Here is a 25,966-nt window from a genome sequence, read left to right as displayed (position 1 = left end):
TCGAAGATGGTGAAGTATTGAGGCAATAGAGAAAATAATTAAGATGTTCCCCAGAATAGCAACTTAACGTACATTACGTTGTTTTTCCATTTCCAGCATATATTGAATCCTTAATAACACATCTCCCTCCTGACAAAATATTATTTCCCCTTCAACAAACATGGCGCCCTCTAGAAATGCCTGAATGTCATTTTGATCAATATTTTGCAGTTAAGTTCTTTTTCCAGAAAACATCTAAATTATAGTGTTGTTGTTAATAAGTACAATAAAGAACTTTTGATTTACAGATGCCGTCTGAGAACTGGGGTTTGCAATCATGCCCATACTCTCCTCGACCAGATTTAGTGGCAGCTGATAAAATCATTAATTTAGAAAGAATGCTACGTCAACCTGTTATGCCACTATCCCAGTCAGTAACAGATCCAGTACGACGTAAGGAAGTGGACAATTTTTACTTTTTTTTTTTTTTTTTTTTTTTTTGTCAGTATTTATTTTATTTATTTATTTAAATTCAAATATACAGAATAAAGAAATATAATTACAAAAACAAACAAAGATAAATACAAATAAAATAATACAAGCAATATAAAAAGAAGATACAGTAGTATTAACAAAAAGATACAGTAGTATTAACATACATATTCTTTTAACTACTAGAAATGAAACTGTGAATGTCATTAATTTTTATTGTTGTATTTACTTACAAATGCAATAACAATATGAATATAGATAATTAATAATACTGCGTACATAAAAAAAATATTCATATTTTAGCTTTGTCAGAAACACAGAGATCAATATAAAGACCACTCAGGTCGTCTACACCCACTTGATTTCTTCATCAATGCTGACTATATGTGGCAGTGTCCACCAGATCCTACCAGGTAAATAATAGCACTGATTTTAATAAGATAATAATAATAACATATATTTTTAAACTCAATTGTAATTGGAAAGCAGAAACATTACAAATCACTTATTAACTCAATGTATTCAATTTAGAAATGCAATTTTTTCTGTAATGTTATATATCTTTATATCTGCAAACAATTTATGTTTCAGAATATATCTGAAGTTCCCACAGTATTATGTAAAATACCGAACACCTTCAGTACTACCACTAATACCTGGACATTCTTCAAAAATTCCTCCATTACCGGAACGCTCTCTATATGGGCGCTACTCAAGGGAAAGTGACATCAGTTATAAGAGATGAAATTACTTTGAACTTTTTGAAAGCATATTTTCATTAATGTATCATACATAACAGTACACAAACATCACTTAGTCATTAATAAAATTATGTATTTGAAGTATTTATCAAATGTCGTTAAATAATTATGTAAACTATGAAAAAAGTTAATAAGAAGTGAGATATTACTTCCGTTTATTCACATTATATTATATTGTTGTTTTGTCAACTGTCCGAAGACAGGTCCAATACTAAAATGGCACCACTTATGAGGCAATTAGACCAGAAGATAACGGCCAGTTCCTTTCTCCCTCCATTAGCTATATATTACACTAATCAGACTTCAGATACAGTAGAGCCCCAATTATCCGTCACCCTATTAACCAATTGCTGGATTAACCGTGTGTCTTTCTCTCGCTTTTTTTGCTGCAGAAATATATGAAGTATTGCACATTGTATTAGCACGTTATTTTTTTTTTCTAGAAAGGGTTATTACAAGCCTTTCCCCTTAAACAGTATGGTCTATTGTTCGAGTTGTCGTACTGTGCAACTTCCATATGAAATATTTTCTACGGGTATCAAACGAACACTCATTGTGATAAGAAACATAAAAAAAAGTGTAAATAATTGAGTGATTTGGGGAAAGATAAACCGTGGCTCATCTCGCATCAGAATACGATATTGGAGTGTAGAACGTACGTAAATCTACAACATGAGACCTCCAATACTGATATCTTTCCACAGACAACCATTACAAGGAGTTTCCTTGCCCCTTCAAAACCCATCGTTGATAACCAGACTTAAATTTGTGAACTTCTGATCCACTATCTAGTATATTAAACGCAACACCGACAAAACCACGAAAGGAATTACGAAAGTGTAAGCATTATTCACTAAATTTACGAAAATCTTTTATGGTACAGATTATCCGATGTTTTCGATTAACAGTTCAGCCCACCCCCTTCATTACCACGGATAATAGAGGTTCTACTATACATACAAACAATTGTTTTTCCTTTAACACATATGGTCAAATGAGATGTACTGCCTGATAATAGATGTACATATCAGCCAGAACCTCACTCAGAGGTAATATTATATTATAGTCTTTGGTAATAAATAAGAAAAGCTGAAGCTTACATTTCATGTTTCTACTTATGACAAAAATAGTTGCTTTACTATGGATACTTTATCATTGTGGATTGGAAGGTAATGAAAATGCAGGCTTTCTGGCAAAGAAAGGAATCACAATCCAACAAAGATTTCATTCTGAGATTTCGTATTATTCCACAATATTATTAATAAAGAAAAATTATAAACGAACAATATTCAATGATATAAAAAAAGTTACTGAAAATAAATTTTGGTGCGAAATTTTAAATACCAGTAATAAAAATTTGATTCCTAATTCTCCAAGAAGGTGAAGTACTCATGTGATGCTAGATGGAAAATGGAACAAGTCGAAAATCCAGAGGATTAGCAAGCAACAATATTCTCCAAGAAGAACAGCAGTGGCTTCTTCAGACTAGTAACTGGACTTGACTGTACAGCAGCGCATCTCTTCAGAATTGGAATTTATACATTGTCAAAATTTGTTCTCTGCAGAGAAGTGGCTTTCACTATGAACTTGCAGCACATACTAAATTGCAAAGCTATTAACATTTCAGGGAAAAGTGTTAATAAATCACAACATTTACTGACATAGGTATTAGATAGGGTAACAAAAAGAGAAAATCCAATGGTCTAAGTATTTGAATAATTAATTACCTAATAGTTTTTATTTATCTGCATAACGAACTTCCTGTTCTCTTTTCTTGATTTAATTTAGTTCTTCATCATGATGCAATGTGTGCATGGAAAAACTTGAAAACCTGAATTAAAACATAACTGTAATTTATATTTTTTGTTTCTTTTTTTACTTTCAGTAGTCTATATTACTGTTTAATTTCTAGAATTTATATTATATAAGTTTGTTATTACTGATTATTGTTTGTGTTTCACTTAACCATGATAATATCAGTGGTGGAATTCACTCAGTCCTTAACCACTCATACTGGTATCTCCTTACATTCCAAAACCATTCTAAAATCATGCTTTGCTAATTTCACCACTGTTCTTTGGCATGATACTAAGTTTTGTTTTTCTTTCAATTAAATAAGCACTATAAATATTATATTATAAATTACGACGTACTAGGAGACGTTTAAACACATTACACCTTAAACTGGAAGGAAAAAGTGAAGTCTGGCATCTTCGTGACAGCATGGACAAATTCTCTTGGAGAAATATCACCTGTCTTACCCAGATTGACGTCTTTCAAGATCTGAAATATAGTCAAACATTCAAAGCTAACATGAACATAAAAGAGAAGGTTTTATTTGTAATACAAGTACCATTATTAAAATCTCTCAGCATGGAATTCAAACAACACAAAGACTGCGAACAACAATAAAAACAACAATACTAATAATAATAATAATAATAATAATAATAATAATAATAATAATAATGGCAACAACTATTGCAATAATATACCATGTGCAACATCATCCTAATCTTCAGGGACGTCTCGAGCTTTCGGAACTTAGCTCCACATGAAAATTGCTATTTATTCAATATAATAGGTATGTATTCAATACGATAATATGTATTTAATTATTATACATACATGTATGTACCAGTACACTAATACAAACGAAGTCTCGTTCTCTTTAGACTTTACTTGCCTGGAGATACTAGAACTTGCAACACAGGTTGTGCTCGGCATCTCATGGAGTTCTAGATCCTCAAACATTAACCCATTATTACTATTTAATACGAGAAAAATTCGTACCGCCACCGGGAATCGAACCCAGGACCTCTCAGCTCTGCACGCTGAGTGCTCTTTCCAACTGAGCTATGCCGGGACACGAAACACGGCACCAGCTGAACCCCTCTCGTAATGCTTTTTACGGCCTTACTACCTGCACTTGAGACGATACACGTCATATATGCAGGAGCGCATATTTTAAATGACTTTATGGCCATATTCAACATCAGTTTGTGAAAACTGCTAACAGTTAATACATTACATATTCATTATGAGGTCTCGCCCACCTCATTGAATATTACACGACTACTCTGAAGTAGCCAATGTGTATTATTACAATTTAATACGAGAAAAATTCGTACCGGCACCAGGAATCGAACCCAGAACCTCTCAGCTCTGCCCGCTGAGCGCTCTTTCCAACTGAGCTATGCCGGGAGACGATGTAATGTATTAACTGTTAGCAGTTTTCACAAACTGATGTTCAATATGGCCATAAAGTCATTTAAAATATGAGCTCCTGCATATATGACGTGTATCGTCTCAAATGCAGGTAGTAAGGCCGTAAAAAGCATTACGAGAGGGGTTCGGCCAGCGCCGTGTATCATGTCCCGGCATAGCTCAGTTGGAAAGAGCGCTCAGCGCGCAGAGCTGAGAGGTCCTGGGTTCGATTCCTGGTGCTGGTACGAATTTTTCTCGTATTAAATAGTAATAATACATATTGGCTACTTCAGAGTAGTCGTGTAATATTCAATGAGGTGGGCGAGACCTCATAATGAATATGTAATGTATTAACCCATTAGTGCTGAGAACTATTTACGTTTTAATTTTCTACATTTTTTCACATATACCTGATCTATGCATTGCTCACGTAATGGGAAAAATACTGTGGCACCAGTCTGGATTGTTCTGGTTGCCTCAGGAGTGTGCACGCACATCTAGCAAAAAGGAAGGCATGGGAAAACGGAAACTCGAGCTTCAGTAGGAGCTGTAGCGCTGTACAAAGTGAGGGGAGAAGGCTACAGTGACGGCACGGAGTGGAGAGAGCAAGGAAAACATCTAGAAGCAGATTTCTCTCGAAGGTCCAGAAAGCCACGTGAATCGGCAGATGAAGTTGTCAAGCAGTGCGTCTGCCACTGTTGAAGCCTCTTGGTTTGGAATTGCGTACACCTCAGGCCATTTTGTGAAATAATCCTGGCTACTAGCAGGTAGCAGGTCCCTCGATCCTCGAGGGGGATCCCACATTGTACTGCTGCATGGCTCCCCTGCTGCGTGTCCTTGGTCTGCGACTGGCTGCACATCTGTCGCACCTTCGGCACCACTTTTCTGCGTCGGTTCTCTGATGCAGCCAGTAGAACCTCTACCTTAACTTGTCTAAGACAAGACTTGAAGACTGACTGACTCCCTGTCGGAAACTCGCGCTTTTATTGCTACACCACATAATCTCGAACCTTCGATTCGCGTGGCTTTTTGGACCTTCGAGAGAAATCTGCTTCTAGATGTTTCCCTCGCTCTCTCCGCTCTGTGCTGTCACCATAGCCTTCTCCCCTTGCTCCTACCGAACCTCGAGTTTCCGTTTCCCCGCGTCTTCCTTCTCGCTAGATGCACACATACACTCCTGAGGCAACCAGAACAATCCAGACTGGCGCCACAATACTAAAAAAATTCCATAGGCATCAGTAGATGCTAAAATTTCATGGTAACTTTAGTTATCACTGAGCACTAGAGGGATAACTTTTATGGTGTTTAAAATCTGGTTCACAGTGAATAAATTATCATCTGACATACAGAACGAAATGCGCACACTTTTGCATTTTGTAGAGCTCACTGGCAACTTTTCACTGCAACTGTTGCCACATGATTTTACAACACTGTAGGATACTACCCAAAATAAAACCATTGTCATAAACTAGCTTTAAAATATTAAGTAAATATTCTGAAATGTATTTTTGTGAGATTTGAAATAATGAAGTAAGATTTAACAACAGTGATTACATTTTAGTTTCATGTGTGGACAAACTCAAAATTACAGAATTTCGCGTCTGCACTCAACAACAATTGACTCTGAAATGAAAGATTGTGCTTGAGATGACAGGAACGTATGTCTGAAAGAGCTTGTCACAAAGAATAGTGTCAACCTAATAATCTTTATTACAATTTTTTCAAACAAATGGCAAATGAGTTAGATCTCAGGCAGACGAAGTAGAAGGAAGATATGGGAATCAGATGCTTAAGTTGTGAGGGGGAGAGGCGAAAGCCATTAACCTGATGTCTTGTTAGGGCCTACTTGAGTCACATTGTGTAGAATGGTAAGATTATTAAGGTGTAAAGTGTAAAATACTTGCGATATTCAGTAACATTATGGATAAAGTGGACTTTTTGTTAAAAAAAATCCAGTCATAAAATTAGGTGACCAAAAGAAACGTAACGTTAAACAATTAGGACCAAATCATTCACCTGTCAATATTCTACAAAGACACAATCACGATCTTCCAATTATGACTGATACAAGAGAAAACAGTGGTTTATAACAAGTGAAAATGAAAAACCACTATTTTATTTTAATTGTTTGTTATTTGGTGGTAATGTTTCTTGGACTATTAACCCTAGCAATACAGAGTTATTTTAAACAACATGCAATACCAACATCTTTTGTGACCACTACAAAAATGTTTAAATTTGAACAGTGTTTTAACATTTGTAATCTACAAATAGTATGTACTATAATAAAAGAGAAAAACTGAAATGTGAATTGTATGTTTTCTAACAATTACTTCAGCATAACAGTCTGGAAAATGTTACGCATCACTTTCTTCACACCTATCTTCACATATTGAACAGATCACACTTTTACTACAAAAATGTTCAATTTTGAAAAAAAATAAAATAAAATAACATTTGTAATCAGCAAATAGTATGTACTACAATAAACGAGAAAAATTGAAATGTCATTGTATATTTTCGAACAATTACTTCAATAAAAAGCAGATTTTTTTTGTCCATCTTGACATATTTTCATATTTTAATAAAACTGTCAATGAAAACGATTAAACAATAACACAATATGACAGAAAACTTGCTAAATAGAGGAGTATTCTTAGATTTGGTGAATGAAATTGCAAAGATAGATAGTTGCTTGAATAAACATCTGGAAGTCTCAAAGGTGTGTAAATATAAGGTTATTCAAAAGTAAGTTCCCATTTTGAAATGGTAATAAGTTTGTCAAATTTTTAGATTCCACAAAAATAAACATACCAATTTGTTCGTATGGGATTTTATTAAAACACAAAAACATTCAATATGATCACCACCATGTTGTTTAATAAGAAATATTCTTTCTTATATGCTAGTAAGCACATTCCTAGGGATGTTTTCAATGACACCCGATATTGACGGTTTCAGTTCCTCACGTGTAGTAGGTCTACTAAGAAACAGTAGTGGCTCGCTGTACAAAAAATAGGTGAAGTGCTGTTCATATACACAAATACATCAACAGTTTTACCAATATATGAGTAGGCCTACAATTCGTAAACTACGTACAGTTTTAATAGTTCTAGAACACATGCAAACAGAAAAATTAATTTATTTCAGGACTCACCCAATTTCTTGCATACCAAGTCAATCCTCCTACATTTTAAAGCAGCAAACCTGTCGATGATGTCTTCATAAAATGTCTCAGCTTAACTGAGGGTGGACAGTATATCTCTATGCAAAGCTATGGGCTAATAATGAAATCTCTCCTGTGATGTGGCATTCCAAGTGAAATTTTCAATCTTTTCAAACAGAAAAGCTTCTTTCATTGGAAGAATTTTTTAAAGTTATTTTATACAACTTCTGTATTTTCTTAGAACTTTTTAAAACAAATAACAAATGGAACTGTAGGTCGTCCAGAATTTAAAAGATCTTTTTTATCCTCATATTTAAGTCTACAAAATGACATTTCTAATAAATTACAAACCGTGTCATTTTCAGGATACATATTTCGCACTCACTAATCAACATTTTCTATGTACTTGTACCTAAGTATTTGTATAATAGCACTATAGTGATTAAACATATAATATACACTATGATGTACTGTAGGGTTAATACACTATGTACACTTATCACTAATATATTCTAAACACATTAAATAATAAGTTAATATATACGTACACAATATTAAACTACATGCGTACATTACGCGCGCGTTAAACTTTCAAATACAAGCGTTGGAACAAAACTGGCAAGATCATGAGCTCATGAGAAAAAATAGTATAAGCAGCAGAAAACAACTTTTAAACTTTGCGAATGTGTGTGGTGTGTATTCCTGATAAAATAACATACAGCCAGCTAATTTACCACTGCAGGGGTGGATGCATGGAAACAAGAAATGAGGATACTATTCTCGAGTCAGGTAGTACATACTGTAAAATTTCACAGCCCTTAAACAATAGCCCCCGGCCTTGGAGACCGGTTTCACCCCTTCTCTGTTATTAATACAGTTAGATCTGCAAACTGGTTACTCCGCCTACAAGAAGTCTGACAGTTCTCCGTAACTGAAAGACTCAGAAACGCACTTCACTCATACAATCTTTCTTTAGTGCGTGACGTCACGTTACCATGGAAACCGAGTGCTGTATGAGAATGGGAGCCCAAATAATTTCACCTTTACAGTATTGTAAGTTCCAATAGACACTGCTCGGCGCTTGTAACAGTTGACACTATTCTATTCAGCGAACGGTTACAGGTAGTATTTATACAACTAAACATTGTTTATAACGACTGAAAAGAAAACTTTGTTTTTATTTTAAAAATACGGTATCGGTAATAATTGGAATTAATTCTTAATATGAGATAAAATTTTGTTTTATACGTAAATACGTGAAGTGACACTTCACCTACTTCACCTGAATAACCGCCCCTGCTAAGAAATCCTTTTCTTTTAGGCAACCCCATAACATAACCAGTAGTCAGCTGGAATTATGTCTGGTGACTTAGAAGACCAACTGTTCGGAAAATGCCTACTAATTACGTGATCACCAAATGTGTCCTACTGCCGTCTGTATTGTGAACAACAATTATTGTTAATACAAGCATGACACAGTTATCATAGTAACGAAACATGCATCGATAAAAACTCCAAACCTTCTAAACAGTAATGGTACCTATATGATGCTGATATTTTACAGAAGATACAAGCATTAGAACCATATAATTTGAAAGATAAGTTGGTGTTCCCAAGATTATAATGGTGTTTCTGATATTTTGGATTCACAAAATGGAGTTCAGAAATTAATAAGAGATATATACCCCATTGCTCACTACGTACACTGCTACGCACACCAACTTCATAGTATAATACAAGTGAATTGTAACATCACATCAATAAAAATATTTTTTGCAAATCTGTCAGCACACTCTGCTTTTTTTTCTCTGTATCAAGTAAGACAACAGATTTACTCCAAGAAGTGTGCAGTCGATGACTGCTACAGTATGTTCTAGTCAAACTAAATGGAATTTTCAAAGCAGGATAGTAAACTCTGTTTATGAAAACAAGCAAGCATTAATAAAACACTTTGAAACAACATAAAATGATTGTGGGTAGGATTCATTGTTGGTAAGGGAATCGAGTGCATTAATAAGCTACCTTGAAGATGAATTCCCTTCCCCTCCACTCCTGAAAACTTTCAACCTAATAATAATGCCGTTAAATGACATGTTTTACAAGATACTGCAGAAAAAAATCACAATGCTGAACTCTATAAGGACGCCAGTCATCCCTGGCAAGCTGAGATCACTTTGCAGAGTGCCTCGCCATTGATGTTATCTACCACAGCTGTAGACTGAACGTCTGGACTTAACATCGCCAGTAGAACATGGCCTCTTAGCCCAGAAAACTCTCACCCCGTTGCTACTCCTATCACGACGAAATCCAGAGGGAAATTTGTGAATGTGATGTAGAGTTGTTACTGCCATATAATGGTTTACCTATTTATCCACCAAAATGAGTTCACTCGAGTTTGTTACGTGAAATATTAAATTTCAATATCATATTACGAAACATGCGTGAAATTGTTTCTTACTATACTTACATTTTCTATAATTTTCTTCTTTTCATTTGTGTCAAGCTGTTTCTTTTGTATTAATCTGTCAATTATCGCCATCATATCTTCTTCCCCAATATATCCGTCATTATTAAAATCTGCAATAAATAAAGTTTCAAGAGTAAGATTTGACAGTTTCTATAAATTAAGAATCCTGTATGTAATTATGTATATCTAAGAGTAAGAACAGGTCATAAGCCTACATTTCAAAGTGTGATAATGGTGATAGCAATGAGAGTGGCGAATGGTGGTGTCAATGGTGCCAATGAGAATTATAGTATATTTCAAATTATCAAAATAATTTCAGTAAGATCGTCGTAATACTTGTAAATAAAGGACCAAGCACTGATATTTTCAAATAAAAATAAACAATGTCATGTTGAGAATTTCATTAGGGTGTGTTTTTGTGTGTCTGTATATTTCATATTGTTTTAGTGTGTTTAGTTTCTGGCTTTTTGGTTGGATGTGTAGAATAATTCTCAACACACAACTCAATTTCAGAACACACACTCTTTGACTCCACATTACACTACACAAATACACCCCCACAGGAAACAAACCAAGAGGCCCCAAGACCAGTAACGACCAGTTCTAAAGAAGATCAATAACAGGTCGAAACATGTAAACCGGGTACAATAGAATTTAATACGAGAAAGTCATATAATACAAATTCCGAGTGATACAGTGTTAAAAGTTGTGTAATCAAGATGTATCAATATTTCTGTCTTATATTAAGTAATGATACTAACCCCTTGTGTTGTATTAGTACATTGTAAAACTCTTCTATTTTTATTTCAACTAGACTGTGACTATAATTAAGACTGTATATAGTACTATTAAGATTCTTTTGACATGTTCCATATTCTAGCTGTGAAGCGATGTAAGAATACCACGGAATGTAAATAAATACAATACAATACAATTCCTGATTATCTTCTCATTTAAGTTCAAGTATATTTTTAATCGTGAGGTTGCTTATTTTATTTCGTCGATTGTATCCTGGTACATTTTTATTTATTTTAGTAGGTTATTTTACGATGCTTTATATCCTGGTACATATCTTAGAAATCTCATTTCTGGAGACTCACTTCCTTCATATAGTACCCAATATTTTAAACCATACAATCAAGTAAAATAGCCATTACCTGGTAAAATTGTACACTTTCTCGTTTTCCTTGCCAAAGTGTGCTTTATTGTTCCATACATGTACATGAATTTTCCCAACTTATTTTGTAAATCATCATTCTCACATAATATATCACATTCCAGGTAATTAAACTGACTTACTTGTTCTATACTATTGTTACTGATTATTTTAGACCTTCTGGGATATTTGTCTTTAAATGTCACTATTTTCTACTTTTCAACTGGGATTTCTAGATTGTACGTGGAAGTTACAGAATACAATTTGCTCAGTAGCTAACTAATGTTGATTTTCTGAATTTGCTAAAATAACTGATCCATCTGCAAACATTGCTGTATTTAAATTTGAGATTCAAGTCTAAAATGAGTTCTTAATTTCCTTCGCCAATCCTCTATGGCTGTATGAACATACATATTAAAAACAGCAGGTCAGAGAGGAAAACCTTGTCTTGTTTCTTGGTTGATATTCACATATCTATATATATTGCTATTCCAATGTTTATTTTAAAAGATATGTTTTCATAGAGGCTCTGTATAACTTCTACTAAATGAGGGGGGTACTGCTTTTTCAACATTATGTCCCATAATTTACTTCTTGTTTTATGAAACGCTTTAACATAATAAACAAACAAGACATGGGTTTCTAAATTAAATTCGCGTCATTTCTAATTATCTGTTTCAATATAAATATACATTCCATATATAATCAGCCCTTTCTGAACCCATGTTCTTGCTCCTGTAGAAAAACTTAATTTATAATATTCACATGTCACATTATAATCCTCGTATAGATCTTATAGGCAGCTGTCAATAAGCTAATTCTCTTATTTTATCGCAGTCATTCCTATTTTCTTTTTTGGAAATAGGTATAACTATGGCTTTTCTCCATTCATCTGGTACATTTCTACTTCTCCAGCATATATTTAAAATATGTAAGAATATTTCCTTGACACCTTGTATGATATATCTAATCAGTTCTGAGTTAATACCATTATGGCTTGGAGCTTTGTTCCTTTTCATTTCCATTATTGCTACTTCCAATTCATCATGAGTTAGCCTATAGTGTCGACTTCTTGATAAACTTGTTCTAAATTGGATTCTAATTCATTATTCTTAATTTGATATGCCACTTATTTGGGCTGTATCCTTTTCAGTTTTATTCAAATATTGCAGAATTTTATGTCTGTGTTTGTCTTCAATGAACATTGTATTCAACTGTACTCACATTGACATATAGGTCCAACTTTCTCTCTGCTGCAACCTCCTTGTTTCTCTCTTCACAATATTGCACTTCTTCTTTTGTATGTTATTTTATCTGCATCTGATCCACTGTTCAAAAATGTTAAATAAGCTCCATTTTTATTACTTATTACTGTCGCAATGTCAATGGTTCATATTGCTAAGCCTTTGTTTCTTTTCTTCTTATATCTCATGCCTAATGCTTCAGTTGCAGTTTTTAATATAAAGTCTTCCTATTCAGATTAATGTCTATATTTATAGCTCATTCGTCTAAGTATTATTGAAGGTGGTTACAGTATAATTTCCTTATACTTTCTTCTCTAAGGAGCTTAATTCTTTAATGTTGTCTATGGTTGGAGTTACTGAGTCTCTTATTTCTAATCCATCTAGCTGGCAAATCAATTTTTGATAATAATGCAAAGTGATCGGATCTTACCTTAAAACTTCGAAAAACTCTGGTATCTTTGACTTTTGCCACAAGGGACAAACACAAAGTCCCACTGTGGATGGAAGACTAATCTCTTCTATTGCCCAACAATGGGAATTCGAACCATGGCCACTTGGATGACAAGCACATACAATGTCCACTAAGCCAAGTTGACAGGTTTATTATTATTATTATTATTATTATTATTAATTTATAAATGGCAAATATATTACATTTTTCTAAAAAATAGAATATTTGTCACTTACCAAAAACTCTAAATGCCCACTTGGCTTTCACGTTTTCTGGACATTGAGGTGACAAGGCTGAACACATGTCTAAGAGTTGTTCGAAAGAGAAGTAAAACTCGCCATTTGAACCACGTCTTTGGAAGAAGACATCATACAGGCGATCCAAGAAAGGGTTTACCTAATCACAGAAGAGAAGCTTTTTAAATAAGTTTGTTAGTATACGCCTGTGAAATTAAATAACATGATGACATCTGTCTAAAATGAAAAGTACACACATTCACAATGACACATTGAGGAAGAGGCTGCTGTACAAAGATTGAGACAAAGAGACACTCATAAATGACAGTAATTAGTTCAGAGCACCGTTATTTAAAAGCAGTGGTAGTACTGGAAGTGGTAGTGTCAGAAATACTAGTTAGTGGTGGTGATATGGCATTAGTTCTAACAGAAGTAGTAGTATTAATAGTATCAACAGAAGTATTTCCTCAGAATGGACCAATGCTTTAAAAATGTCAAGCAATATTTCGGCGGTTCGCGCAATACCGGGCAGAACTCTAAGCACAACCCGCTGACGTCATCCAGACTGTAGTGAGCTTGAAACACTTGGACACGTGCTTGGACAATGCCCTAAAGGCGAGCTGCTGATCAATGCTAGACATCATCGTGTACGACATGCTTTGGCGACAGCATTAAAAACTTTAAATTGGGAGATTCATGAGGAAGTACATTGTGTATCATCAGATGGTTCTTTCAGATGGGCAGACATTATTACTATTAACGGACACTTAAAATGGGATCTTGTTCTTGACCCTACTATCCGTTTCAAAAGAAACCTAAATCAGGCCACCGAAGTTGATATTGAGAAGAAGTCCATATATGAACCTTGTCTGCCTTATCTTTCTCAAAAGTACAACGTCCCTCTTAAACTATGGTCTGTCATTGGTTTGCTGTTTGGCAGTAGAGGTTCTATTTCCAAATTCACATGGAATTATCTTAAGGAACTTCACATTCCTTTTGATTATGTAATGTCTGTTCTTATAAATATTATCAAGGATTCTCTTCAAATATTACATCATCATCTGTATTTCAATTAATCCACTTATATTTGCCTTAAACAATCAACTTTCTTTTTTCTTTAATGTATCACATCACATTACATTGTACATGTTTATTGTATTCAGGACCCTTGTGGTCACTCAAATTCTTTCAGCTGATGTCTATAATTTAGAATATATATATAGGAATGGAAACAGTTGTTTTTTTTATATATTTAATATCAATAATACAATCAGAAAATTGATCATGTAAGTGCCTCTTTTTCTTCATCTCTTTTTCTATCCATCAAGATTTAGGCCTCCAGAATCCATTCTGAGGCTCAGATCTCTAGTCTTCTCTCACTTCTCCTAGAACTTGGGACATTGTTGAGAACTCTTTTGGGAGTTGTCTGTTATTCATTCGATCTATATGAGTTTTCCACTTTGATTTATATTCCGTTATATTTAACAACTACATTAGTTTCTCCTGTCTTCTCCATTATTTGGAATTTTGTCTCTTCTCGTGACTCCTATTTTGATCAGTGTTCATTATAGATGCCTGTTGCTAGTAGCCAGAGGTGGGGTGTAGTCAATATACAGTAGCGTGCAAATTAATCCGAACACGACATATTTTTACATTTTCTGTCATTGTTGGCCTCACAGCTGCTCATACCGCTTTAATTGACATCTGTAGTACATGTAATTCCATTGTTGAAGGTCTGTCATTATTTTTTTATAATATGTGACATTTTGCCTGTTGTTTTGTACTTATAAGCATTTCAGTTGTGTTGAAGACTTAATACTGCAATCCTGTGTACATTCTGTCGTCTTCACAAATGGATACAACTCCACGAAAACGGTCTAAAATTATAACATTAGCAGAGCATTCTTCTATGACACAGAGGCAAATTGCTGCAGAATGTCACATCGGTTTGGCTACTGTTAATTCGATCATAATTCATTCGAGGGAGACTGGATCCATCACACCCCAGAAAAAAGGAAACTGTGGCCGGAAAAGGAAGATGATCGTTTAATTGTCAGGAAAAGTAAATTAAATCCTAGACTAACTGCTGTCGACTTAACCCGCGAGTTAATGGCTACCACTGGGGCGAATATTCACGTCACAACAGTGCAGCGTAGGCTTTTGGAAGCTGGACGAAGGGCTCGTAAGCCTATTAAGAAGCAACTGCTAACCCCTGTTATGTGCAAAAAACGCTTAATGTGGGCAAAATTACATCAACACTGGACAGTGAATGACTGGAAGAATGTACTTTTTTCCGATGAGTCTCATTTCGAGGTCCACGGCCACCGTGTTTCTTACGTACGGAAAGGATCCGAAAAAGTAACAGCAACTCATCTCCAACAAGCACCCAAATACCCCCCTAAAGTAATGTTTTGGGGTTGTTTTACACATGGAGCATTAATACCTATCAAGGGAATGATGAATTCTGACAAATATATTCACTTATTGGAAACCAGAATCGTACCCCAGCTGCAAAAATCATTTCCGGATGGCAGAGGTGTGTTCCAACAAGACCTGGCACCATGCCATACGTCTCGAAAACTACAGAATTCTTCAACAAGAAGAATATTCAGGTACTCCCCTGGCCAGGCAAATCACCCGACATCAACCCCATTGAGAACTTGTGGTCAATTTGCAAAAGAAGAATGCAAAAAATGGATTGTTCTACAAAGGAGAAGATGATTTCTGCCCTCATTGGTGTATGGTTTCGTGATAAAGAAATGAAGAATATTTGTGGGAAATTAGTGGAATCCATGCCAAATCGTCTCAGAGCTGTCATTAGGAACAAGGGAGGCCACATAGATTACTGAGGTATGTCTTAGATCCTTTTTTTTATCCTGTTTGAGTGTTTTTGCATAAGTAATTACGTTGTTCGGATTAATTTGCATGCTACTGTATACTGCAGAGCTGTCTTCTGTAACTGGTACTGATGATTTTAATTTACTTCTTTTGTGGTTTATGGATGGACAGTATAGAAGAATGTGTTCCAGATCTTCATCATGATTATTACACCACAGACAAGAAGGAGTATCAGAATGGTGAAATTGGTGTAGGTACAATTGTGTGACAATGTGACCTGTAACGGCTGTTGTTAAAAATGTTTGAACATGTCTGGGCAAGTTTTTGTACATTTCCAGGTCATTTGGTTTCTTTTGAATGGACTGTAAAATTTTTCCTTTGTCAGAAGAAAGCCAATTGTTGATTCATAGGTTTATAAAATGAGAGATGCCAAAATTAATTAATATTAAGATTACGTTTGCATTGTCATATAGGTCTTTTATTTTAGAAATAAGCTTAGAGGTACATAATCAAATTTGCATAAAAAAATCTATGAACTGTATTGTATGCTTCTTTAAAATCAATAAATAAAAGAAATGTAGGGAGATTATATTTATTCCTTTCACTAATAATTTGTTGAATAAAGCCAGGATCAGTACAGCTCCTTCCTATACGAATTCACATTCAGAGTTAGGCTTCTCGGTATTCCACCATGTCCTGGAATAAACAAAAGTCTAATTCTGATCATAGTCGCCATGAAATCCTAGAAACTCATGAAATCTGCATTGATCCTTAATTAAAATATCTACTGTATGTTCTCAATTTTTTTTTTAATAATTACATAAATTCTGACTAGACTACATAGAGTGTTATGCTCTATTATTTTCTTTTCACACCTTTTTAAGCATATTTATAACTATAATAATGCCTGCTTTCCATTCATTTGGTATTAGTTCTTCGTTACATATTCTCTTTTATTAGATGTAATATTTTCTGATTCTGTATAGGTCCACAATATGTTAAGTATTCATTAAGTACATCATTATTGCTAAGCCTTTTTCTGTTCTTCATTTTAATTAGTAAGTCATCTAGTTCTTTCTTTGTTATTAGTCCAGTCAGATATTAGTCAATATTTTTTTTCTTCTGGGATTTCATACAACATTTATTTTTCCTCTTCATTCCAGAGATATTTTTAATTTTCCATTCTTTGGATTTAATGGTGTTCATATTTATACGTCATACACTTTTAAAAGACAGTAAGTTCAGCCAATATTCACCCAGTATTACTACACTGTTGCCAAACTAACAACAGAAGAAAGAGAAAGGCAAAGGGAATTTGCTACTTGTCGAATGCATATCCATGTTGCACTCCTGTCATATACTAGTCGCCCTGGACAAGCCCCACCTGTTCCTAACCGATGTGCCTTCTAAAAGCATATAAACTATAATTCTCTCTTAACTTATATTTGATTCTATTAATTATCTTAAAACTAATGCTTTGAGTCTCTATAAAGTTTCTTTCTAGACGTTTCACATAATTTTCTCAATTCTGTCTTTTGTTCTATCTCACTAGATTTTTTAACTTTACTGTAATTTTTTATATGTCTTCTTTTCCATATATTCTTCATTACAAACATGGAGCCACTCATTCTTTTATTAACTATGTCTCTTTTTCTCAGAAACTGTAAAAGGTTAATATAAAGTCAACTTCAAGAAGAACGGAATTATTGATACACTTGATTGTGTAAAATTTCAATCTGTGTAAGTACTTCGATTATCTGAATAGCAATATACTAAATCTGCTTATTCAAGGAAATATTAAGGGAAAAATATTACTTTTACTCCTGAGCATATGAGTTAAACTTCTATTTATTTCGTATATTTATTATAAAATGCTCAGATAAAGAATGTACAGTAATTAAAAATAACATTCCGTAACAGCAAATGAAGTAATATAGTTAAAGTTGTTCAAGAAAATTTAACTTCCAATGGGATATCATTTAAATAGAATTAATCTTATAAAGATAAGTGTTCATTCATCCACACCACATGTGCTGCAAGAATTGCATTTCATATTTTTTGCATTTTTTAAATAGACATGCATTCACTGATCTGCACTGCAAGAATTAACTCTTGGAAAAGTGGACGGATTCCTCCAGACAGCAACTCTTTCAGCTTGTGTGGCGCATGCTGATGACGTCATAGCCGAATTCTGATTAGTGAATGATATCACAAGAATTGTGCATTCACATTTTCTTCTTAAAGTAAAGGGTTTCTCACTGGCAAGCTGAGTGCAATGGATGAACGCATATTTATTCGATAATAAAGGAAAATTTAACATCTTCCATTAAAAATCAAAATAAGATATGAAATTCTCCATGGTCTAATCTTTTGCTGTAGATGTTATGACCCAAAATTGTTTGTCTCTTCTTCTTTATCAATGAATAGGCAGGGAAAATAATTTCATCACTATCACTTATGTTTGACCATTACATTCAACTTCAAGCTGTAGAATGACAAAAATTCGAGTGCTCGAGTGCATGTGATGAGGGTGATATTGATACTGATCAGTGAACGCATTCTACATAAAAAGTACGATTTGGGCGGCTCTTGCAGCACAGGTGGTGCTGATCAATGAATGCTTACCTTAAGATATATAATACATATATTAATTACGTTTATATTTGTGTATGTGTTATTACAAATATTTACCTTCAGTTGAGGCAAGAATTCTTCAAGGTGTGCCACTGGAAGACAGCAATTACAATTTATACTCACATGCCCGGGATCCATAGCATAAAAACATTTCCAAATACTGTTGAAGACAAAAAATTCCTTTAAAATATTCTATTCTTCTATGGCTCAATAACAGTAATGTTAAATATTTCAAAATTAAGATAAGGGGAGACCCTACTGAGTGGAGTTGGAAATTTTAAAAATATTTTTAACAGATTTTCACCATATTGTTTTTCATAACTAGGATGGTTAAAAGAAAGATCTCACCAAATTTTAAGTGATTTTGATACATGGTTTTGGATTTATTGTAAATAAAAAAAATAATTTGTATAATTTTGAAAAAGTCCCAGGCTTCCCAATATTTTAGTTACCAGTATACTATGAGTTTCTTTTCTTCGTACAGTTTTAATGTTGAAAAAAAAAAAAATATATATATATATATATAGGATATAAACTTTTCAAATTAATATTTTCTGCTTTTTCAGAATTTGACACAAAATATTTTTTAAAGTAATATATATTCTTTTTTATATTCATAGTAAGATTTATACAAAACATATGTGTATATGTATGTAAATTTTCAAAAAGATCGGAGCAAAACTGAAGCACTTGGAACATTCTGCATTGTAAAAAAAGTTATTTCGAGAAAAAGCCGCTCTGACTTCAACGAACAACCTAAATGCAGCTGTAACTCCTTTAAAAATGGCCGTGTACCAAAAATTGACATATTCCTGTGTGACGCAAGGATTGGGGTATGATTTTATGCAAAAACCCCAATTTTGATTTTGGGACCATTTTAGATCTAAAAACCTGGATAGGGTCTCCTCTTAAACAAAACAAAATAGATTCTTAATTCAAAATTAATAAAGTACTCGATTTTATATCATACAATATATTCACACAGGCAACAGAAGTACTGAAACAAATAAAGAATAACAGTTAAGTGTCTGAGAATATTCAAAAGTGATTAGTTTCAAAGATCTGCGTTAATTGTAGTTAAATTATAAGTGTATTGCAAACTTTTCCCTTTTATTTATAACAAGAAAAATCTTAATGAAATTAAATACTCATTTAATGGTCATAACTATAGTCCCGTCGCTCTAATTTCCGGCAGCCAACCGTGTTGCAGGTCGGCTACATTTAAACGTGTGCATTTCTTGTGATTCGCTGGTGAAGACATTATTCATTTCTTAAGGCTCGATAAATACTTAATATAATTGCCTGCAATTTTGGCTCTTTCGTTGGCGTTCGCAGAATGCACACGAGGACATTATTTGCTACTCAATTATTTTCTGAATTACAGTGCGTTTGATTTATTATCATAGGAGCTACGACATGTTTAACGGTGTGGCAAATAGATTCCTCGTATGGTAGCTCGGCAACGAAAGAACAAAAATGGCGAACGATACTACCTACCTAGACTTTATATAGCCTTCACTTCCTAAGACGTAAGCAAAGAGGAGGAGTCACGCTGGGAATAACAACGTCGTGACTATAATTCTAAAATTTTGTAATTAACTACTACACTATATAATAGCTTATGAATACTTAGGAATAAAAAGCTAAATTCTTATGAATGTATGAGTCTTATTGCGAATTTTTATTTATGCACATATTTGGCTGTCAAGTTTTCCATGTCAGAGATCTCGGTTAAAATACTGGCACAAATCTCCCAAGATCTACTGAGAATTGAATCTTATCTCCTTTAACATGAGAATTTCAGCTGAATTATTGCAACCTGTAAAATGATATAAATACATATTGTCAATTTTTCACCTATTCTTTCTAGAAACTTAAATATATAGAAATCAGTGTAACAACTTACTGCTGTATCTCAGCCTTCTCAAGGTAAGTTAGGTCAACATATTCCTGCACCTGATCCTCAGGAAGAGCCTGTGATGTGCCTGAACCCATTATATCACCTCTATGCTTAAAACACAAGTAACAATATATTCAATAAACATAAATAAACAAAGATGGGATGCATTCAACTTAATTAATGCAAAAGACTCTCTACTATTACAGAGAATAAAGATACATAACATGAAGTGACAAAGATGAAAAATTATAATATTATTGCATTTGTTTCTTAATGACCATTACATGTACTCTGATTTTTTTTATATAACAAGATGTCACAAAGATAAAAAATTATAATATTATTGCACGTGTTTATTAATGACCATTACACGTACTGTGAATTTTTTTTTTTACAGTATTTAAATTTCCAATAAATATAAGGTAATAAAATCATAAAGCATAACTGAAGCATAAGTTTTCATATTATTATGATGTACCGAAGTACATATGATATTTCCGTGCAGAAATTCTGCATTACCATATGATGAAGGATGGACAGAACAGAGAAAAAATTCTCTCTGGCACTGGGACTCAAACTTGGGTTTTCAGCTCTACGTGCTGACACTTCATCTATTAAGCCACAGTACATGAGGGTAGGCCTCCAAAGGGAAAACAGAGAGAACTTAAACTGAAGGGATTCGATCCAGCACCAGAACTGGAATCTGGTGTGGCTTAGTGGATAAAGTGTCAGCACAAAGAGTTGAAAACCCGGGTTAGAGTCTCGGTGTCGGAGAGAATTTTTCTCTTTCATATCCTTCACATGGTAACGCAGAATTCCTGCACGGAATTATCATATATACGCATATCGATAAGTAATCACTTAATGATTCAAGATGGTGCTCATCCTGTCGAATCCCAGCCACTTAGCCATTTGTAATGACTGCACCTCTGTACATAGTGCGTTGGATATTGTGCCACTGTCACATATTCTGTGACACAGTACATGAGGGAAGGCCACTAAAGGGAAAACTGAGAGGTAGAACTTAAACTGAGGGAATTCGATCTGGCATCGGAGCTGGAATCTGGTGTGGCTTAGTGGATAAAGCGTCAGCACATAGAGCTGAAAACCCGGGTTCGAGTCCTGCTGCCAGAGAGAATTTTTCTCTGTTCTATCCATCCTTCATCATAAGTTTTCATGCTTGAAATTAATGTCATCTTCTTCTTAATAATATTAATCTTAATTAATGTTAAAAAAATAAATATAAATGCTAGTCTTGTGGTACGATATTTAAAGAAAATGTAGTTTATTTAGAAAATACTCGTACAGGTTCCGTAAGTAATATATTTTACATTTAATAACACAGAACTACACATTATTCTTCAATAATGTATTATAGAGAAGAATATAAATATTAAATATTAATTTTCAACAAATTACTTACACTTCCTGGTTGTGTTGATGGTGAACATTAACAAACTTGAAAATTCCACAGACTAGATTAGAGACAGCCCAACTAGTAAGCTGACAATAAAAGCTGCAACAAGTTCTCAAACAACAGAATGGAGATGATAATGGATACGAGATAAGAGAGAATGTCAAAGATAACACTCTGATAACATCATTACTTACGTTTCAACACACTGCATGCAATTAAAATGAGTAAAAGGCAATATAATTCATTATGAGGAAATGAAATCTGATTATGAATGTTATCAAAATATAATTCATGTGTACCTTAAGATGGTGATGGTGGTGGCTATAACAAAGAAAAGTCAATAAAATGTTTAGGAAAAAAAAAAACATGCAAAATTAACACAAAAATTCTGATATGATTAAGTTAAGTTTCTGAAGACAGCTATAGACAATATAATATATATTTCTCAAACACTGATGACTCGTGGAGTTTAGTCATGAAGGAGCACAATTCCAAAAGATTAATACATTGAAGAAAAATATTGGAGTTCTAGAATGTCAAACCATGCATATGTTCTTACTTGACTTATTTCATTCGTATGTAACAAATAAATTAACAACAAATTCCACAATTTGGGACATCTGGCCGAAATCTACGGCTGACCACTAGGATCCAGAATACAAAGCAGAGGTTAAATTAAAAATACAATATGATTGCGGAGAGAATATGGAACAATGTTAAATTTAAAAATAAAGTACAATTTGATTTTGGAGAAACATGAGATGAAAATACATTGGAGAGTAATGAAATGAAGTGAAAAAAAAAAATTACATAGTATTACACAAGTCATCATCATCATCAACATCACGGGTTGAGCCGGTAGGCCCGTTCTGTCCCCATTAGAATTGTTCTCTCCAACGAAACCTAGGACGACCAACATTTCTCCTTCCTCTTGGAGCATACTGGAAAGCTTTCTTGGGAATTCAGTGATCCTCCATCCTTTCTAGATGTTCCATCCACCTATTTCGTTGATTTGTTAACTTTTGTGTTATTCCCTCTATCCCTAATTCTTTTCAAGTGATTGTGTAAAATGGATAATGAATCTTTCAATACCATTAGACAAATTTTGTTAATGTCATTAGAAAATTTAAGAGAAAGGAGAATGGTTTTGGTTAACTTAAATGAAGTTCCCCTAGCGCCAAAAAGAAGTCCTTTCACTTCCCATGTATTAATATTCATTTTGTATCTCTCACTGAAGTGAGGAATACATGGGTTGTAAATAGACTTCTTTTCATCGTTAACGTTATTGGCTCGTTGATCATCCTTCTCAAAACGGACAGTGGGGTCAAGAATGAGGCTTCTTTGATTCCGGCGATCAATGGCTATAATGTCTGCTCTTCTCGTTGACCCATTCTCAGCCAAGCAGTGCACTTCTTCGTAAACCTCCCACTTTGCCTTCCGAAGAGTGGTTGCGATGGAGCTTCTCACTTTATGGTGGCAATTCTTCCAAAGAAATTATAAACATTTTGACACTCCATATCCATTACCAGATTCTATCAGGACATCATGTCCCTACATTATTAACTATGAATGGTAACAGTGTTCATTGTTATGCAGTATGTATAATAGAATAGCAGAGAAGCTCGATCAAGTCTGTCCTAGTATTATTAACTGGTTATTTAACAATGTTGCATCAAATATAAGCAAGGTGACCAGATGCTGAGGACAAAAGGGGGACAATTAACTAATTATATTCCTATCACTACAGCATGGCGCGTCTTCAGATTGCGGATAGAGGAGACAGCTCCAGATATGGAGAGTAGCTGCGAATATATTGAATATCAGCGGGCAGCCAATAAAGGGTGGTCCTCCAGCTTGCAGGTTGGGCGAAGGGCTAAAAACCCATCACTGTAAAAAAACAGTCTGTTACGAAACCCCAACGTAACCCTAGGAATGGGATACTAGGGAGGGAATTAAATGCAGAATAAATATGGCAAATACCTGTTATTATTCAGTTGACAAGCTTTTGTCACCCAATCTGCTCTCAAAAAACCTGAAAGTTGGAATTTATAAAAGTTATATTACCGGTTGTTCTGTATGGCTGTGAAACTTAGACCCTCGCTTTGAAAGGGGAACAGAGGTTAAGGGTATTTGAGAATATGGTTCTTAGGAAAATATTTGGGGCTAAGAGAGATGAAGTTACAAGAGAATGGAGAAAGTTACACAATGCAGAACTGCACGCATATATTCTTCACATGACATAATTAGGAATATTAAATCCAGACATTTGAGATAAGCAGGGCATGTAGCACATATGGGAGAATCCAAAAATGCATATAGAGTGTTAGTTGAGAGGCCAGAGGGAAAAAGACCTTTGGGGAGACGAGACATAGATGGAGGATAATATTAAAATGGATTTGAGGGAGGTAGGATATGATGGTTGGGACTGGATTAATTTTGCTTAGGATAGGGACCGATGGCGGGCTTATGTGAGGGCAGCAATGAATCTGCGGGTTCTCTAAAAGCCATTTGTAAGTTGCGGCGACGGCAGCAGCAGCAGCAGCAGCAGTAGTAGTAGTACTACTTATAATAATAATAATAATAAACACAAAATACCAAAATATATTATCAAACCATTTCCACGAAATTTCAATTAATAAAAGATGAAAGTGTCCCAGTGTACAACGAATATAATTCGTGAGTATCCAAGGAAAAGTGCAGTTGCATCCTTTCGATTATTCGCAGAGCATGACTGTTTATCAAAACACTTGAACACAATTGGAATTATTTCTTCACCACTTTATCCATTCAGGAAGAAATGAGTCAGAATCATCTTCAGTAATGTCTGGCCCTTTTCTCTAAACCCATTGTATGTGAGAAATATTGGACAGCAATAGAGTTACTGGCTTTATTGCCAAAAATTCAGCCATTAGTTAACAAAAACATATGCAATACATGAAAATATTGTAGATTATATTGTGCAGTTATAAATATAATGTGAAATTATATCAATACTTCATAACCAAGTACAACAATTATTTAAATCACATTTTACGGATTATTTAATCAATTTTCCTGTTAAAAAGTAGCACTCTTCTTACCACCAATGGTCATTAATAAGAATTTATTATAACAGTGCTGTTTTAATGGCAAAATTTAGCACAATGACGTCTTTAAAAACTGGTACATCCTTATTTTATTGTATCCCTTTAGACATTTTATATTTGCCCAGATGATTAATTTATTATTGTAAATATACTGACATGAAATTATATAATTATGTGGACGTATTAAGTGTAAAATATCAATAATAATAATAATAATAATAATAATAATAATAATAATAATAATAATAATAATAATAATAATAATAATAATAATAATAATGACAACTTATTTAGGAGATACATTCCGTATTTTCTGTAGATGTGTTTGGTAATCTTAGGCCGGGTGCACACAGAATCAGACGCGGCGCGGCGCGGCGCGGCGCGACGCGACATTTTGTCTCGTGGTACTTGTCTCCCATTGATTTCTTATGATGCGATGCACACAGAATCAGACGCGGCGCGACGGTCGCGAGGAGACACAAGGAGACACGAAGAGACAACTTCGAATGACTGCTAGAAGTTCGTCGCGAGGAGACAGTCTGATAGCTGCAGTTACTGCGCATGCGTTAGTAGTGGCTATGATTGCACGCTTTCCTTATCTATAAAAAATACTATTGTTGTGTAGTGCACATTATTCATAATGGAGCTCGATGCGGATAAATTAGTTGATTTAGTACAGGAAAGATACGTTCTGTACAATTTTTGAAACAATATCACGACAATAATGTGGTTTCTAAAAATATGTGAAACATTGCAAATGAGATGAAAGCACCAGGTGAATAATAATTTATAATAATAACACTGCGTAACAAATGTTAACATTTTTTTTTTTTGCGCTAGGCATGTGATATATGTTTTCTATATAATTTGAGCCTCCTGAATACGAATAAGACAATAAAAACAGTTGTTGGTTACGGTTTTTGAGAAATGTT

General features: G+C 34.2%; 1 protein-coding gene across 3 annotated transcripts; it reads right to left on the bottom strand.

Annotated features, from left to right (window-relative positions):
* Positions 1-660: 660 nt before the first annotated feature.
* Positions 661-22,111, bottom strand: LOC138699699 (calcium and integrin-binding protein 1-like). 3 transcript variants are annotated; one of them, XM_069825779.1, is made up of 6 exons: positions 21,955-22,111; positions 20,538-20,641; positions 18,689-18,791; positions 13,160-13,319; positions 10,073-10,182; positions 661-3,515 (listed from the first exon to the last, which is right to left on the bottom strand). In XM_069825779.1, the coding sequence occupies exons 2-6, from the start codon at positions 20,624-20,626 to the stop codon at positions 3,405-3,407; spliced, it is 573 nt and encodes a 190-aa protein (XP_069681880.1). In that variant the 5' UTR covers positions 20,627-20,641; positions 21,955-22,111; the 3' UTR covers positions 661-3,404. The 3 variants fall into 3 exon arrangements, with proteins under 3 accessions (XP_069681880.1, XP_069681881.1, XP_069681882.1); XM_069825780.1 differs by having other exon boundaries at positions 20,538-20,636; positions 21,955-22,095; XM_069825781.1 differs by having other exon boundaries at positions 21,951-22,064.
* Between the last annotated feature and the right edge of the window lie 3,855 nt (positions 22,112-25,966).

Source organism: Periplaneta americana, chromosome 5 (assembly GCF_040183065.1).
Source record: "Periplaneta americana isolate PAMFEO1 chromosome 5, P.americana_PAMFEO1_priV1, whole genome shotgun sequence".
Classification (NCBI taxonomy): Eukaryota; Metazoa; Arthropoda; class Insecta; order Blattodea; family Blattidae; genus Periplaneta; species Periplaneta americana.
This window is presented reverse-complemented; position numbering and strand designations above follow the sequence as displayed.